The sequence below is a fragment of the Galleria mellonella genome, unplaced genomic scaffold (genome assembly GCF_026898425.1).
Source record: "Galleria mellonella isolate WM207_F2 unplaced genomic scaffold, CSIRO_AGI_GalMel_v1 utg36, whole genome shotgun sequence".
Lineage (NCBI taxonomy): Eukaryota > Metazoa > Arthropoda > Insecta > Lepidoptera > Pyralidae > Galleria > Galleria mellonella.
The window spans coordinates 4,740,493-4,759,634 of NW_026442086.1; the positions used below are offsets into that span (position 1 = coordinate 4,740,493).

Sequence of the window (19,142 nt, forward strand, 5' to 3'; positions counted from 1 at the left end):
GTCTCCCTCAGCCAGGAGGGGCGATTGGAATCTTGTGAAAGAGTACAGACGGGAAGAAAATTTGGTGTAAATATTTGATATTCTTAAAGCGCAAAATAGCATTCTATTTAATATAAAGTATTGTAAATTATTTAATAGTAAGTAATGTATACTAAAACGATGTCTGTACATGGGAGTAAAAAAAATTAATATTAGGGTTCTTAATAAGACCAATAGATGCCAAAATAATACAGATACAGAGCAAATGATCATTTATATTAATTTTTATTTAAATACAGATTAAATGATAATTCATAATTGACCAAATTATAAGTCTAATTTTATTTATATATGCCCTTCCCATTACAAATTTAATAACCATTTTCAGAAATTTTGTATGTATTAAATCCGATATCACGCGAAAATTACTACACCAAATTTGATGCGGTTTCCATGGTTGTATGCCCGAAGGTATAATTTTAAAACTGATGTATGCCCTATATTGATAGTATTTCAATCATTGGTTTTCTTAGTTCCGACCACGCGTAAGAAGTAGCGAGCAAAAAACTACTATTTTATTAAAATTAGTTTACCATCTTATTAGATTATATTTACGACAAGAATCACGTACATTACAAGTATATAACAAAACGTAAGATTGCGAAATTCCTCTTTTAATTGAAGTCGTTTATTATGAGAGTAATAAATATTTTTTATTAGACCACGAAGATGGCAAAAAAGCGTACAGCCTGTCCGCTTGTAAATGGTAACTGTAGCATATCGACAACACTAGGGGTATCACATGCCTGTTGCCGACACCTTAATATACGCTTTTTGAAGAACCCCATACTGTAATCTCTCTAAAAGGGAAAACCTCGGCAGGGCGCTCATTCCATAACGTCAGCGTGCGCGAAAGAAAGCTCCATTTAAACCAACATGGCAAGCGACTTGTCGTCAAAGTATCTTTTTCGTATAATATTTATCATTACCAGCGTTTTTAATTATGAGAGGGCTATATTCATGATAGCATAAAATATATTTAAATCAATGTTACTTCGTGCGCGTGATCAGAAGTACTTAAGAAAATCAATGAAACACAACTTTAAATGGCTTATCAAGATAAGATATACACCAGTTTTTAAGTTACACTTCCAGAAATACAACTGTGAAAACCTCATCAATAGAATTAATTCTAGCTGATTCGACATTGTTCTGTCAAAAAAACTTCAATTTGTTTAATATTAATATTGTATAAAGTTTGCTGATATTTTTTTTATGCGTTAAAATGGTATGGTAACCCCGCCTGCGCTAACGGGATACGCTGGGGGAGGACCAGTGAAGGGTGATAGATGAGAATGAAAACAGGCCAGTTAGCCCATCATGATGAATTCATCAGGAATTAACCATGATAGTTTTCAGGGAGAACCGCGAGGAGGTCGACCTGGTTGGGTATATTGCTAGCAACGGGATTCTCAGTCTCCATTACTAACAACCCCTTTCCCCCCTGTTTACTGATATTATAAATGTGAATGTAAATTTGTTTCTTACTTTACAGCGCCTTAATTGCTTAACCAATTGCTATGAAATTTAGTATACATGTTACTTTATGGGATGGAGATTGCTATAGGCTCTTTTATCATAGTCACGCGAACGAAATCACGGGTAAAAGCAAGTAGTTTATAAAAAGATCGACATTGAGTGAATATCTACATTTGGTCATTTGTATTTTTTTTTTTTACTTTATTTTTATTTTTGGTACCTTCTTATATTTGTATGCTCTAAAATTTTTTTTTATACAACTTAGAATGGCAAACAAGCTGACGGCCCACCTGATGGAAAGTGGTAACCGTCGCCTATAGACATGAGCAGTAGCATGGATATAACAGAGTATACTGTTTCGCCCATGATACCTCCCATGCGTTGCCATTCCTGAGGACTCAGGTGTTACTCCTCTGTACCCAGTAAATTCACGCCATATCCCACCCTTCAAACCGAAACACAGTCATGCAAACATAGCTGCTTCACGGTTGAAACACGAATGGGACAGAGGTATCCAAGCAATCGACTTTTGTACAGTCTCCCCCTTGCATACTCATGTTGCGGTATCCGTGATGCCACCATAAGACTTATCAGAATATCATATATAACAGTGGGTAATGTGCTTGTTAATGGCTTAATGCTACGATAGGGAACCTTTAGATATTTTTTCTCTTTTGTAATTATGGTTATATACACTCATTTCTTGTGAAATTTATTTTGTGCACAAGAAATATTTTCTAATCTATTTTATTCCTGAAGAAACTTAATCAGAATATTAAATAAAACAATATCGAAATGGTTTAATCTTTGTAACTGATGTGCTTATCAACGAAATGCATTCACTTAGATGGATGACTGTACAAACAGAAAACGTAAAGCGAAGATGTGAGAATATGAAGAATGCTAGAGAAATGGCGGAGTTCGCGCGCCGCGGTATTTCCAGACATCGGTGACCCGGCCGATATTAAATTCCAGAGGAATTAACGCCAGCGAGATGCGGTCCAAATCAGGTTAAGTGAGAACGCCTTAATACACAATTTTGTGCTTATTTATCATGTTTTAATCTGAGGTAGGACGCTCCAAAAGTTTGTGACGTAGCAAGATATGGAATAAGTAGACAGATTCAATGGAATTTAATAAAAAGGTCACCAAGTTATCTGGAAATTTGCCCAGAAATTCTCTAAAGGAATTTACTACTAGTAAATCGAAACACTTAATCAATTAATCGATTTTTTATTTGATCAATTTTAGATATCAGCGGAGTGTTTTATGGTTGGATTAATTATAGGCTTTTTTTATATTTTCATTAGTCCTATTGAAATAGATTATACATAATATAGGGAGGGGGGGGGGGCAGCATTATTCACCTGAGAATAGAATGAAAAAAAACTGTTGCATTTTCAACCGACTTCAAAAAAGAAGGTTCAATTAGATTGTATTTTATTATACCACTAAGGTTACCATAGCCTATGAACATCTACAATACCAGACCCATCAAGGGCGCGATGCTAACTTTGAAGAAACCTTTTTACCTCTTTTTTTGAAGAATCATATGTAGTCTCATGGGAAAACATCGACATCTTTGTAACCACGCTTTTTTAATGGATGATTAGCGACTCGCTCCGGCTTGGCCCGAGTACAATGTAGAAACTATATGTTGTTAGTGTGGAATGATTAATAATAGATATTATTATGATTAATAAAATTGTATCCATCGAAATAGTTCTCCCGGGGGCGAAAGGGATTGTTAGTAATAGAGACTGAGAATCCCATTGCTAGCAATATACCCAACCAGGTCGACCTCCTCGCGGTTCCCTCTGGAAACTATCATGGTTAATTCCTGATGAATTCATCATGATGGGCTAACTGGCCTGTTTTCATTTTCATCTATCACCCTTCACTGGTGCTCTGCCAGCGTATCCCGTTAGCGCAAGCGGGATTAACATACCATTTTCACTCATAAAAAAAAGAAATAGTTCTGCAAACTTCACATGTTGTATCTGCTATTAACTGTCTATTGCTAAACATAACCTCCCTCGTGAAGGGGGTTCTGCTAATTGTTGCCAAACTTGGTAGGTGGTTGGCAAGCGTAGTTTGGCATTTTGTGATGTTTTAATAGGGACGCTGTTGTCCATCCTTCCACTATCAGCTCTTACGACACCCACGGTAAAAAAGGGGTGGCCTATTCTGTCGGAAACTACACGGTTTAACTTCACGTAATTAAAACATTTTTTTTAAACTATGGAATGGTTATAGAAAGCTATCTGTATAATATAAAATGCCATGGCTGATTTTTGTGTAGTCCTAGTATAAAGGAACAATTATATCATAAACTATTTTGTTACATTTCAACATTTTCGATGAAAGCTCTCAGTCGACTTTATTTCTTCCGACATCTTGAATAATTATCGTCATATTTCAACAAATTAACACAAAACAATATTAAAATTCGCTGCGTAGTTTAAGAGCTAAGCGTGCAGACGGCGGGAAGCGGCTTTCTTTTTTTTTTTTTATACAACTTAGAATGGCAAACAAGCTGACGGCCCACTTGATGGAAAGTGGTAATCGTCGCCTATAGACATGAGCAGTACCATGGGCATAACAGAGTATACTGTTTGGCCCATGATACCCCCCATGCGTTGCCATTCTTGAGGACTCAGATGTTATTCCTCCGTACCCTGTAAATTCACGCCATATCTTCAAACCGAAATATAGCCATGCAATCACAACTGCTTCACGGTACAAACACGAATGGGACAGAGGTACCCAAGCCATCGACTTTTGTACAAAGTTAAAAGTAATTAATAAAACATGGGATTAACAGAAAATATTTATTACTTAACAATATAAATATTTATGAACACTAATAAAAGCATCACTTGCTTTTATATTGAATATTTAAATGATCTTAATATTGTAGATTGTCAAAGGTTTGACAAAAACAATATATCGGCATCATTCACTACTCGCACTTGAACATATTGAACTATCTTGACAACCGAGTTAAGTAGAAAACAGCCATCTTCTATGGGATATTTAAAGGCAATTAATTCCATAGTAAAATTCCATGTATTTATATCAAAATAATATCTGCAGTTATCTAATTAAATTAGTATCAAAATTATAGAATTAATTGTAGAATTACAGAAAGTAAGACTCAGCTTGTACACAATTTTGTAAATAGTAGATGTTATAAATATAAACAAATTCTTATTACGTTATGAACTTCACTGCACCATAGACTTATTTGGTAACGTCATAGACCAAAGATAGTGTTTTTTTTTTAAATTAGTTATATTTTATAGTTCTCACTTTCTTGATTGAGACGGGCTGAAATTTTACACTTTTCTATTATCAGCCAGTGATGCTGGAAATAGCAAAACAATACAGTTTTACCAATTATTAGTATAGTCCTAAATTATTATTATTATTATAAAATAAATTCTTATGATTACTATTCAGTTATAGTTTTATTATCTTCTTCATTAGTTTCGATTTTATGGATGACATCTTCTTCGACAGTCGTTTCCTGTTGGAATAAAAAAAAAATATTGAACTTTTTTTTAATTGAATTTTAATTTCATTTATGTACCTAATTATGATAATTACTTTCGCTTAAATTATAGGATAAACTATTATTTGTTTCTATTAGGCATATTTATAAAATATAAATAAAAAGGTGGTTTTCTATTTATGTACTTATATGTTATAATGACGTAAAAACTACATTAATATTTTGATCGAATTTTTATTGTAAATACTCGAGTAAAGACCGTAAATATGGCTAGTATTATAGTAAAAAAAGGGCCAAAAACACAATTACTATATTAATCAAACTGCCCATATTATATATTGTTTACTACTTTCCTTGAGACAAATCTTTGAATTGATAATTTAATTTAAAAAATGTTTTATTTAAAAAAAAAAATCGAAGGCTCTGCGTTTTTATATTTTTGCTTGACAGAAAGACAGAAAGAGATCTAATGTCCATTAGAAAAAATGCAGGCCGTTATTACCTCTTGTTCTCTTTCAAACAGTATCACCAACTCTACATGTTTGGTGTGCGGGAACATGTCGACGGGCACCGCCCGGACGGGCACGAACGGGGCGCCGCGCAGCGTCTTCGACGATTGCCGCGCCAGGTCGATCAAGTTCTTTACAGCCGACGCCGGGCTACATGTTATGTATACGAGCCGCTTCACCTTTCTTGTGTTCCGCAGTTGGGTTATAGCTCGCATGTCTGCAATGTTTTCAGATATTTGGTGGCCTCTTTCAGCATAAATGAAGGCCTAAATCATAGGTTACCAGAAAGAGAGAGACTGTACAAAATAATGTGGATGTGTACCTCTATCCCATATATATTTGCTATATTTTAGTTTATAAGGCGTGACACAGATCATAGAGTAAAGGAATTACTAAGCTAGGTACCTGACTGACCAACATGCCTATATAGTATGTATCTATAGCGTACAATATAATGGTATATTATTAAATGAGTTAAATGAATAATTTGTTCTGTTTGTTTGTCATTTTCTTCGTATGTAATAGGCATTGGTGTTTGGCAACAGAAATATGTGACACAGAGGTATCCATTTAAAAAGTTTAAATCAGCCCCAACTCGTTTTATGTCGTATACTCGTTTAAATATATAATAAATTAATGGTTTAAATAAATAATAATTTATTATATACTCACGTAATCCGGCCCTGGGCGGGTCAACGATCGCAATGGTATCGTCAGCAGTCGTTCTAGCCAGCACCGAGTGCAAGATGTCCTCAGCTTTCCCGGTGAAGAAATCGCAATTTTCTATGCTGTTCAGTTTTGCATTCGCTTGAGCGTCCTTTACGGCTTCGGGTATCACCTCGAGACCCAAAACTTTGTTACAATGCTACAAAATAATGTAAACTCAAATTATTAAAAACGTAAAAAAAAAAATTACAAACAAAAAACAAGATTTTCTTTCTAGCTTGTTCGCTGTCCCTGCGACCAAATTTTTTAAATGAGAATGTTTATTTGAAAAACATATGGTAAGTATATTTTTTTTATAAGAAATCGTCCAGAAAATAGTCTCTACAAAATTAGGCTTGTTGCATTTGATATAGTTGGCTAACATGTTTACCGAACACGTATTCGTTGTTTATTAGGTACATTTCAGGGCAACGCTAAAGAACAGTATTTTAATTCTTTATAAATTATTAGCTTTTTCCTATAATTTTGTACGCATGTACCTTGGTTTTCCTACATACTTTTGTATGTAGGAAAACCAAGGTAACCAATAGATCGCTTCTAGATAACGCAGATATATGAAGAAATATGAAACATACACCAGATTTTTAAACATTCAGAAATACAACTGTGAAATCACATCTAATTTGAGGCATTATTTTTTGCGTAATGCCGCAACAAGCATACAGACAAATAGACAAAATTTGTAATAATTATTATATATAATATATATTATATATAATTCTATTTAATTAAAAATTTCACAATAAAAAAGGTAATATTTTCATAGTACCAAATCGAAAGCGATACGATATAGCGAATAAAAAAAATTATCACGTAAATAGAACAAGAAACCTTTGAATAATATATAAAATAGTTTAGTATAGATTTTCTTCAAAAAGTGGGTATTAAGGTTTCTTCAGAGTCGGTAACGTGCACGTGACACCCTTAGTGTTGCAGGTGTCCATAGGCTACAGTGACCGTTTAGCATGAAATGCTTGCTTGCCGCCTTTTTGGTATAAAAAAGTATTTATACTCCAAATATATAACTCTTTCTGAAGTCGATTAGGAACGTACAAATGAATGAATGAATGAATGAGTATACTTTATTTGCATTATACAATATAGGAAACAAACAAGACAATTTACAAACACAACGATACAATTGTATAAGTACAGTAAGGCGGTCTTATTGCTGTGAGCAATCTTTTCAAGACAACCTTAAGGTAAATGTAAGCTTACCTTGGCAAAACACAACCCTATAGTGCCAGTGCCGCAGCATATGTCTATCACAGTGGACTTTTCTTTGATTTCACTCATATCTATTGCACTTTGGTATAATATTTCGGCGGCTGCCGTGTTCACCTAAAAACACGTAAAGTAAATTACATTACATACTTAAGTTACGCATCTTGTAACGGCAAACTAGCTAACGGCCCACTTGATGGAAAGTCAAGAGGGAGGGAGGGAGACTTTGTACAAAAGTCGATTGCTTGGGTACCTCTGTCCCATTCGTGTTTCAACCGTGAAGCAGTTGTGTTTGCATGGCTGTGTTTCGGTTTGAAGGGTGGGATGTGGCGTGAATTTACTGGGTACAGAGGAATAACACCTGAGTCCTCAGGAATGGCAACGGATGGGGGGTATCATGGGCGAAACAATATACTCTATTATGTCCACGGTACTGCTTATGTCTATAGGCGACGGTTACCACTTTCCATCAGGTGGGCCGTCAGCTTGTTTGCCATTCTAAGTTGTATAAAAAAAAAAGTGGTAACCATTGCTTATAGACATAGACCATGAACCTCACAGAATACAGGTCCGTTATACTCCTCGTGTGCTGCCATTTTTATACACTATGGTATTATGGTATTCATACCATGTAATTTCATATGCCATCGTTCAAACTGAAACATAGCTATACAAACATCACAACCTAAAGGCAGAAACACGAGCGTGATAGAGGATGCATGTAGACGCATGTACAAAGTTTTCTTGTCCATGCTGCGTCGTGGCAGAATATTAATCCTTACCTTTTATATATAAAATTAACTTTTTTTATGTTTTTTGATGTTTTATTTATTGTTTTTTTTTTTTATACTTCAACTGTTCAGTCAAAAAATCGTTTCAAATTGTACCTGTATATACAACAAGCGGACTTGTATGTAGTTAACATTAGAAAATAAATGAACACCTAGTTAATTTAAGAAAAGATAAATTCATACACTCCTCTTACCTGAAAGAATGCTTCCGGAGATATCCTAAATTGGCGCCCTAATAAAGTATCAGTTATATGTGTGGATCCCATCAAGTGCATCGCTTTAGAAGCATCTTCGCCTATTCTTCTGAAAATATATTTGTTTGTTAATATGACCCTTCCTTTACCGTGGGTGTCGTGAGAGGCGATTAAGGGAATTTAATAATTGAGGGATGGCAGCAGTGTTACTCTTTATACATCACCAAAACCTAACTATAGTTGCTAATTCGCCTGCCAAGTATAAAAATTATTGGCAAAACCTCCCAATAGAGAGAGGACTTTTTTTTTTGATGGGTAAAAATGGTATGATAATGCCTGCGCTAATGGGATACGCTGGCGGAGCACCAGTGAAGGGTGATAGATGAGAATGAAAACAGGCCAGTTAGCCCATCATGATGAATTCATCAGGAATTAACCATGATAGTTTCCAGGGGAACCGCGAGGAGGTCGACCTGGTTGGGTATATTGCTAGCAATGGGATTCTCAGTCTCCATTACTAACAATCCTTTTCCCCCCGGAGGGAAGACTATATTTAGCAGCAGACAGTTAACGGCTGGTGTAATAATAAATAAATAAATAAATATGACAATAAGTGTAGGTATCATTTGAAAACTAATGAGCATTATTCATGTAACACCGAAATATGATATAAAAATATATAAGTATGCTCACGACTGTAATCCTTAGTGAGGTAGGCCATTTGTTATTTAACAAATATATACTTATAAAAACATACTATAAAGCTTATTTTAAATGTTTTATTACAACTTACTTTTTCGTAATCAATTGAAAATACAGCGATTTGATACCACACGCGTTTGCTTCTTGTGTACTGAAGTGATCTATTAGTTGCTTCTTTATATTTTCTAATTGTTCTTCTGACAGATCCTACAAACAAAGAATATGTAATATATATTATATATTTATAATATTAAATATTGCTGTGTGGTCCCGGCATAGAATGGACCATTCCTTCCTTTCCCGTGGGTGTCGAGTCATAAGAGGCGACTAAGGGCACTTAATGGTTGGTTAAAAAGCATCTCTCTTAAAGCATCACCAAAGCCTAACTGCGACTGCCAACCCGCCTGCCAAGCGTGGCAACTATTGGCGAAATCTCCCAAGAGGCCTATGTTCAGCAGTGGACAGTTAACGGCCGATATGATGATAAAACTTCTAGTCATGTGTTTCTACAATCAACATTATAGATGAATATGAAAATGGTAGTTAAGATGAGAACCCACGCGACGGAAAGTGATAAAGGTCACTACTATAGTAGCTAGTCCTCTGTCCCATTCGTGTTTCAACCGTAAAGCAGTTGTGTTTGCATAGCTGTGTTTCGGTTTGAAGGGTGGGATATGGCGTGAATTTACAGGGTACAGAGGAATAACACCTGAGTCCTCAAGAATGGCAACGCATGGAGGGTATCATGGGCGAAACAGTATACTCTGTTATGTCCATGGTACTGCTCATGTCTATAGGCGACGGTTACCACTTTCCATCAGGTGGGCCGTCAGCTTGTTTGCCATTCTAAGTTGTAAAAAAAAAAAAAACTCAATCACGCAATGTATTTGAAACTTTACGATCCATACGACGCGTGATACGTAGGTATCGTTCGGTCAATGGCGCTTCATCGTTGACCTTACACAGCCGATTCCACGCATCGTGGTAGGATTTTAATACGTATTATACATTACATTGTTGTTTTTTTTTTGGTATTTCATATTATTTCACCATAAAATATTATCCTATTATGACATAATTTCATATATTATATGATTTCAAATAAAAAAAAAAAAACAGGAAATAAAAATTTGGAAATTTTCTTGAAAGGATTTCCACTGGTTTTCAGTCCAGAATAGTCTAAATTCATCGTTTCAGTTTTTGACAAGCTTACACTCTCATTTTGGGGTTAGCACAAGACAATACTGGAGTTAATACGGCCCACCTGACCTCCGTTTCTAAATACGTATATAACATTATAGTACTTAATACTCACTTGTGGGTGCATAAAAACAATAAGCATAATATCTCCAGTTGACATAGAATGTCTGACCGTAAGGTACCTCCAATAGCCCGTGTAGTCTGCTGGAGAAAAAGGGGCCAATTCAGACTTGCGAACAAAGTCTTCAAACAACTGTGAAATACATGTAAAATTATTATCGAAAGTATATAATACTAATGACCTGGCCCGGCTTCGAACAGGTCGATAGAATTCTTAAAATAATACTCACTGAAGGCGTAACTTTTTATAAGTGAATGAATTTTTAAATTCGGTTGTAAATGTAGTTTTTGAGTTCATCCATTACAAACAAACAATCAAATCTTTCCTCTTTATAATATCATATTATATAGTACAGGAAAATTTAATATAAAATAAAATTAAAAATATATACCTACTAAAAAAAAATATAGCCTGCCTACGTTACTAAGAATTTCTAAATAAAATACCGTGTGACGATATTTTTTCACGGTTATCTCCAAAACTGTTTAACCGATTTTGATGAAAATGCCCCAACTTAAGAGCTAGGATATGTAAAAAAGTGCACTAATGAAAAATGAAATGAAAGCAGGTTAGTGAATCTATCCTGACAAATTCAACAAGAAATAACCACAATGGTTTCCAGGGGAAACTGTGTAGAGATCGACTGGACAGGGAATATTGCTAACAATAGAACTGAGGTGGGGCTCCAGTAAGGGATGACCGATAAGGATGAAATGGCAGGTCAGTTAGCCCATCATGATAAATACAACTATAATTCAACAGGATGATATCCAGGAGGGACCAAGTGGAGGTCAACCTGACAAGGTATACTGCTAGCAATGGGACTGGTAGTCCGCATTACAAAATATGTCCCTCCCCCCAGATTAGTTAGTTTTAATATAATTCTTATGCTTACCAAAACAGCCTTTTTAGTTTCCTCAGAGATGTGGTTCAATGATTGTATTGGGGCAACTCCGACAACACCGGTAACATAGCCGCCGAGTCTAAATCCTACTGTTGGCAGATTAGTCTCCTCATCCACACCAACGGTAAACTCACATTTGTTTCTATATCCTTCTGTAATTGGAGATTTTTTTATCCCCATCAATTCAAAACTTAAGCCATCATGTAATTTGCGTTTGGCTTCTAATTCTTGTCGTTTAGTTTTGTTAATTTTCCATATTTCATTATCAAACTTCATTAGTAGATGTCTAATCTCTTTCTCTTTTAATCTAAGCTGAAAATACCAAATTATGATTTATATAAAAATACGTTATATTATATTGGCTTAGATACAGTAACCAATATTGGCATTGAAAATTGACTAATATCTATGATCCACCACATATAAGATTGACTGGAAATTTTCTAATAGAGAAGTTATATTAATATTTTCTAATAGAGACACTGGCCTAATGTAACTGGACATGATTTTCGATAAATAAGTTTCTGCTATTGAATACATGAGACAGCAATGTCTGGCGTCTTGTTCTTATGAAGCATGTAGTAAGGTAGATTATTTATTTATTTTAACTTTAATGCATAGTGAAACTATGTACATGTGTCGGACTTAACACTGGACAGTGTTCTTTACCAATCAACCACTGGAAAAACCGAGAAATAAGTAGTAGTAGGCATTATTAATTTATTTATTGGAAATATAAAATTAAACCTTTTTCATTTACCTGTTCTTCATAAGGTACATTCCAATAAGGCGTAGTGGCATCTTTCAGTCTTTCTTCTTGACTTTTTGTATTTTCTTCTTTTTTCTTCTTTCCCTGTACTGTACCTTCCTCATCCTGTTTCCTTTTTCTTACTAGAGGATCTGGAGCTGGTTTAGCTACTTCAGCTATCAGTGTTTTACCTTTAAATAGAATGTTGTTAAGTTGACGGAATAAGTTGAATAAGATTGTTGTTTATGATGTTTGTAAAATGAGAAAAAATAAATTTGACCTTATAATTACAAAAACTCAAAGATACTGCCAAGAGTTTGTTTAACATGTTTATATAGATTGTATAGATGGCTTTTGGCATGGAGCAAATGAGCATGTGGTTCACCTGATGGTAAGTGACTACTGTTGCCCATGAGCACTTGTAACTTGGGAAAAATTACAAGTTTGCTACGGACTTTTTAAAAAGGAATATGCTCTTTTCTTAAAGGCTTTTAGTTGTTTTAAATCTTAGAATTAATATAACTAACTACATACTTTCTTATTGTATTGGGTTGGCTGGAAGAGATCTCTTTCAAAGATAAGTCCACCTTTGCTTACAATATTTATAAATGTATTATTTATGTAAGTTACAAGTGCAATAAAATATAATTTTAATATTGTAATTTTGTTGTTTTACATATAATCCCTTGTTATGGAATCTTATATAAATTACTAGTATTTCCAGAGGTTTGTTATTTGGTTTGTCAAATTTAAGGACAATTGGTGTGATGTGGTACTTTACAGTGGTAATAGTGCCTTTTTTAATATAAAAGTTTTACTAATAATTTCTGAAAATTGTTTTGTAAATAGCAATCTTCATATTTTATAAATTAATAATAATAATAATAATTTTATTCAAGAAAGATACAGTTGTATAAAGTACAATTTACAATTTTTACAACAAATTTTCATCATACATTCATATTTCATTTTTAATCATTTTAATAATTACTCATTACCTTTCCAGGAATAACCATTTAGAGCTGTTATAGCCTTTGTTCTTTCATCATCATTTTGAAAGCAAGCATAGAGCCAGTGGCTACCATTCTTGGGCCGTTTTATTTTACTAGTGTTAAGGTTAAGCTTCTGATTCATTAACTTCTTTAACTCCTGAAAAAAATGTGTTAAGAGTTAAATTAGGTAGTTTGGGAGGGTGAAAGAGATAGCTAATAATGTGGATTACCAGACCCATTACAAGTCTTTTTTGCACTTGCATTATCAATTAGTAACATAGACTATATATTTTCGAAAATTTTACCTACCTGTGCAAAACTGAGTCAACCCGTTAGTTATAAATAAGTGCATGTTATTATATATTCTGGCTGTACTGTAAAAGTATTGAGAGAGGCGTATGTGCCGCAGTAGAATTATTGATAGATTTAGCATCTGGAAGTAAATTTGCACACGTTTTTATCTATCTAGACAACATCATTATAAAACAATAACTTACTGCTATTCCATAGAATTTAGGTAAGCCGCGAAGCTCAATTTTAAATTTTTCAGAGGAGAATCCACCTCTGTCTAAATAGGCATACTCTTCACTGATTTTATCGTCCTCTTTATTTATATTTTCTTGCATCGTTACTGTATTTTCTGTCATTTTGATTGAGTATAATTTGTAAACAGGTGGGGCGACGTTCTATAATTTTGCTGCTCTGCCACCTTATACGGAGAAATATATGAATTAGCAAGAAATTCAGACGGAGAGAAATATTTATATTTTATAAATACTTATAAAAACCAAATGTTTTGGTATTACTTTTAGGTTAAGCGGATGTTTATTTTTTTAGACAAATTTAATTAACATTTTGACATTAATATGACAACACAGATTAGAGACAGACAGAGTAGGTTACTGTTAAATTTCGAACTGGCCATCTGTAAACTATAAGAATGTGGATGATTTAAAATATAGAAGTTTTCATTGGAAAGCTCAAAGAGCTTTCTGTACTGATTGCGATTATAAGTAATATATGCGCCCTTCGAACCCTCAATAGCATTATTTTAAAGGTTACTGCAACGATTTGATCAAAAAGACATTTCAATGTAATGAATTTCGTAGACGGTTATCTTATATGGTAACGCGTGCATTTATTGTTGTTTGTAAGACAAAATAAAAAAAAATGGATCTGATATTGCTTGTACAATATTATAAATCATCTAATTTAGATGCATGTTTGCCAGAACTTTGAGAGTAATTTAGCTCAATATTATTGGAACGAGGACTTTCTTTGGCAACCATTATACTTAACATAATTGTGCCTTAGAAATATGTTTTACTAAGTCTATAATTTAAACTAATCCAAAGAATAAATGAAAGACAGAACAGCATTTAAAATTAGTATGTATTTGTTAAAATATCTATATATAGAAAAATAAACCATACAGATATATTGCACGATTTGTATTATCACCAGGCCAAATGTTTTACATTGTATTCAGAAAAAAATAATATTAACGTACTAAATATTATGGCCCATAAATATTTAAATTTATTTACGTTAAATCCAGCATACAAATTTCATAAGTTCTTCCAGTTAATCTCTTTCACATCCCTTTAACGTGTGACGTCATTAATGAATGGAATAATTCTACATACAGTATGTAAACTGTAAATTACTTACAAGAAAATCACATTTAGTAAATTACAAAAAATGGAAGGCACAAAATGCAGATTTCTAATTGAAATCAACAATATATAAAGTATAAACAAATTATATTATTATAATAATCTTTGGATAAAGTTCCAATTGCACATAAAATTTTTAGTTAATTGTAACTTGCACAACTAGTAGTCAACTATGTACAGTCATGTACTGGTACTTTAAGGACTACATTAGATACTGAAATTATTAAATTAGTAAGTAAGTACATAATAATATATTAAAATTTCAAGTAAATAAGTGTTACAGATCTAAAATATATAATACAATATTAATTGTATAATTAAATCTTTAACTACATCACATAGGGAAGAACAAGTTTAATTCATTGCTAAGTACCATTTTGTTCCTTAGTGAACATTTTTTTCAAAGCATCTTTATCTTGTTCCTCCTTCTCTTTGTATAGTTTTTTAATATTTTCTAGTTCCTTATCAACAGTGGCATTTAGAGATGGGTTTAAAGATTTCAGTTTTTTGAAGTCTTCAACAGCTAGCTCTGGATTCCAAGCGCCGACATGCGCCTTTGCTCTTCTGTATAGAGCCTTTTCATTATCTGAAATTTGTTGTTATAAATTATTAAATTATTTTTTGTGTGACGAAACAGATTTAGAGTGCGAAAGTAGAAGGATTTAGGTGGCTATACTGATAGGAAGCAGTATGTGTGCATGAGGTATATTATGAATGTAAATATAATAGACATGCGTGGGATTTGTACCTACATTTATTTACCTATTCTGTAAGTAATCTTGTATGAAATCATAAAGTTTTTGATGATGGTTTAATTAGTTAAAAAAATCTGTGAATAAATTAGAGTAATAAATAAAACTATCTGCAATAAATAAATTTACAAAATGGAGATACAGATACCGCCAACATATTGTGAATTTTTAATACTCATAAGAAAGTCTTTTCTTTCATACCTTCATCATATTCTAGAACTGTGTCACAGTGTTCTATGACTGCATAGTATTCGCCTTTAATAAGTTTGCATTGTGCATAATTTAATAATATTGGGAGCTTTATTTTGTTCAGACTTATCCATTCATCGTCTGTTTTCCTCTCTCTGGAAATAAAATTTAAATAAGAATAAAAATTTATACTTGAATAGGTAAATAAATATAGTTTTCTTTATCCAACTATACATCTTAATTAAATTAAAATATTATCATGGTTATTAATAAATAGTCATATTTTTGTAGAAAGTAATATTATATTTAAGTTAAAATACAAAAAATAGTATTGTTGAATATTAAGTATAATCATATATGTTAATTACCAATCATTGTCAGAAATGACAACCTGAAATAGAATATTCTAATACAAAACTGTAAGGAGACCCAATTTCAGATTGATCTGGTGTGGATCTGATCTGAGAGGTGGATAAAGAAAAATAATCAGTTATATTTATTAGTATAACTGATCAATAAATAAAAAAAAATTACCTAATCATCAATTGTTCACATATACCAATTGCCTGACCATAAGCCGCTTCCGCCTCATCATACAATTTTTGGCTGTATAGCTTGTTTCCTTTTTCTTTCAGATTAGACACAAGGTCAAGTCTTTGTTCAGTATTGAGTTGCCAAACTTCTTTTTCATATTCATCTGATCTTTCAACTTTCAGTAATTCTGGAAAAGAAGTATTATATCTAAATACATTAATGAAGATTAATACTATATGTTGATGAAAAAAAACTATATAAAACTTAATAATAATTAACCTATTATAAAGACACTGAAATAAATAAAATAAGTATTGATTTTATTAGTATTGAACTGCTGTATATAATTTGCAATTATTTTTTATTTATATATATTAGGATTTTTATTATTAGAAAAAAAAAATCTTTAGGATTGGCCACACTTCAAGAACTGATAAGAAGAAACCAATTGGGAACCAAAATGTAGAGAAATTATTTTATTAATTTAGAACAGGACAGATAATGAAGTATATATATAACATTAATTAAAAATATATTAAAATAATTACAGTTACCTATAATGAATTCCAAATCACAAGGGTTGTTGATTAAATCATCTAAATCAGGATATCCAATGCCCTCAGTGTGTAGTGTCATTGTACAAGTATGTTTTACTTTGTGTGACTCCTGACCAAGTTCCCGTAATGTTTTGGACACAAATGGATAGCTATATACTAACTGTAAATAAACCATAATTTTTATTCATATATTTGTTATTACAGTAGTTTAGTGTCAAAAAGCACAAGCTTATTTTGTAAGTATATTTTCTTAAAAAAAAAAACAGACTTCTCATGTGATTTTCACATATGTGTGAAGGACATAGACATGTGTGTAGTATGCTGCATAATTAAAATTATTAGTGTGAAGTTATGACTACTGCCTTCTAAATATATGGGTGGTTCCAAGATTGGATTCAACCTTTTTTGCATCAGATAAATATTCTCATTTGTATTTGACTGTTATATTAATGAAATGAAATTATTTCTTTTCTATTATTATGTGTATGATATTATAGATATTTAAATATACCTAATATGCATAAAAATATGTATTACGGATATTTATTGTATGAGATGAGTAGTATTTTAAGGTTTACAAATTAGACTTATATTTTTTGACACTTTGTTTATTTACTACTAATTGGACAAATTTTGTATCAAAATTATCCTTAGATATCATTAGATGTAATAGATAAAGTTAAATTTAAAAGACATCACGTGAAACTTAGTAGTAATTTTAAACTAATAACCTATCATATAATTTTATGTGATAAATTATTTCACCAATATTAAATGCATGAAAATAATAATTATTCATATGCATCTACCTCTTTTTTTACTTGAAAACTTGCTATTTCACCAACAGCCATCATTTTGACAATAGTTTCCCATACTTCCAATTTGAATTTGTGACCTATTACCAACACCATAGGTTCTTTTTTACCAATTTTTCTACTATCATCAATTAAGACTTTTTCCTTTCCTAGTTTCCATGTTTGAAAATGGAAGTGTGCCTGAAAAGAAACAAAAAATGTTTTATTACAATGATTAGGTTTATAAGATATGACCTTTACGATTATTATGATATGGTCAATGATGATTAATACATTATGATAAGGTCTAACTTTTGACCATAGGTGTTTAGTCTAATTTGAATAGTTTATAGCATCAGGATTGGCTTTTCCGTAAGAAACAATATTACTAAGATCGTTTTTTTTTTTAATATTAAGGTCATTTTAGCATTATGTTATTAACAGATTAAAATTAGAGATGAGTTACATACAATTTAAAAATTTGCATCTCTTACCTTGCTACCTTTAGCTATGGCTATGTACTTCTGACCTACATGGAGGACGTTTTTGATGATGGGATGTTTAAGTTCACTCATCTTTTTATAATAAGTTATTTAATATTGTAGTAATTTCTTAAAAAATATAAAATGTTTCAATTTTTATTAAAAGCGTCTGACAATATACAGAGTAATTAACAACTACAATACAGATTAGAGAGAGACAATCACACAATTATTTAAGAGTGGACGCTTTCTTTATAATATAAAAAAGGTTGAAAAGCACTGGTCTATATTATAGACCAGTGTTTTTCAACCTTTTTCATGATACGACACCTCCTAGTGAGAAAAAATATTTCGCGACCCCAGATTTATTTTTTGTTTATTTGTATTAACATATAAATGTTTTACTTATCGTTATTCTTAATAAAACTATCGATATTATTTATATAACTATTAATAAAACTAGTTATGAAACTTTTTATTTTTTTTACTGAGGTAGTTTTCGCGAACCCTCTTTAAAGGCGACCCAGACGTTGAAAAACATTGGTATAGACGAAACTCGAAAATTTCGAGTTTCGTCATTTGTGCATTTCGAGTCGAAATGCACCTATGCAATTAGGATAGCAATATTAATACCATGCTACAATACATATTGGCTATTACAGACATGTTATAGTATGGCTGTGAGCGGCTATGGAAAGCATCATCATCATTATCATATTAGCCTTTAACTGTCCACTGCTGATTATAGGCCTCTTCCTTGGGGGTTTTGCCAGTAGTTGCCATGCTTGGCAGGTGGATTAGCAACCACAGTCAGGGTTAAGAGATGTTTTAAGAGGGACGCTGCTGCCTATCTCTCGTCCTGCCTTAGTCGGTCTTACGACATCCACGGGATGGAAAGGGGTGGCCTATTTGAGTTCTCCATTGTATGTACTACCATAAATTGTTTCCAACCAGGGAGGGGTTCTGGTGACTTGTGATACGGGTTCTTTGGATACCCAACACCAGTTCTCTACAA

At 32.7% G+C, this 19,142-nt stretch overlaps 2 protein-coding genes across 3 annotated transcripts; both read right to left on the minus strand.

Annotated features, from left to right (window-relative positions):
- Nucleotides 1–4,335: 4,335 nt before the first annotated feature.
- On the minus strand, nt 4,336–14,062 carry LOC113520590 (tRNA (uracil-5-)-methyltransferase homolog A). 2 transcript variants are annotated; one of them, XM_026905966.3, is made up of 12 exons: nt 13,950–14,062; nt 13,641–13,852; nt 13,150–13,300; nt 12,164–12,342; nt 11,395–11,715; nt 10,494–10,631; nt 9,270–9,385; nt 8,477–8,585; nt 7,486–7,608; nt 6,214–6,406; nt 5,535–5,758; nt 4,336–5,047 (listed from the first exon to the last, which is right to left on the minus strand). In XM_026905966.3, exons 2-12 carry the CDS (start codon nt 13,788–13,790, stop codon nt 4,973–4,975), a joined length of 1,779 nt encoding a protein of 592 aa, XP_026761767.1. In that variant the 5' UTR covers nt 13,791–13,852; nt 13,950–14,062; the 3' UTR covers nt 4,336–4,972. The 2 variants fall into 2 exon arrangements, with proteins under 2 accessions (XP_026761767.1, XP_052753389.1); XM_052897429.1 differs by having other exon boundaries at nt 13,641–13,994.
- A 455-nt stretch (nt 14,063–14,517) lies between these two features.
- On the minus strand, nt 14,518–18,338 carry LOC113520591 (aryl-hydrocarbon-interacting protein-like 1). Its single transcript, XM_026905967.3, has 6 exons — nt 18,140–18,338; nt 17,661–17,846; nt 16,849–17,011; nt 16,295–16,481; nt 15,773–15,915; nt 14,518–15,405 (listed from the first exon to the last, which is right to left on the minus strand). The coding sequence occupies exons 1-6, from the start codon at nt 18,218–18,220 to the stop codon at nt 15,185–15,187; spliced, it is 981 nt and encodes a 326-aa protein (XP_026761768.1). The 5' UTR covers nt 18,221–18,338; the 3' UTR covers nt 14,518–15,184.
- Between the last annotated feature and the right edge of the window lie 804 nt (nt 18,339–19,142).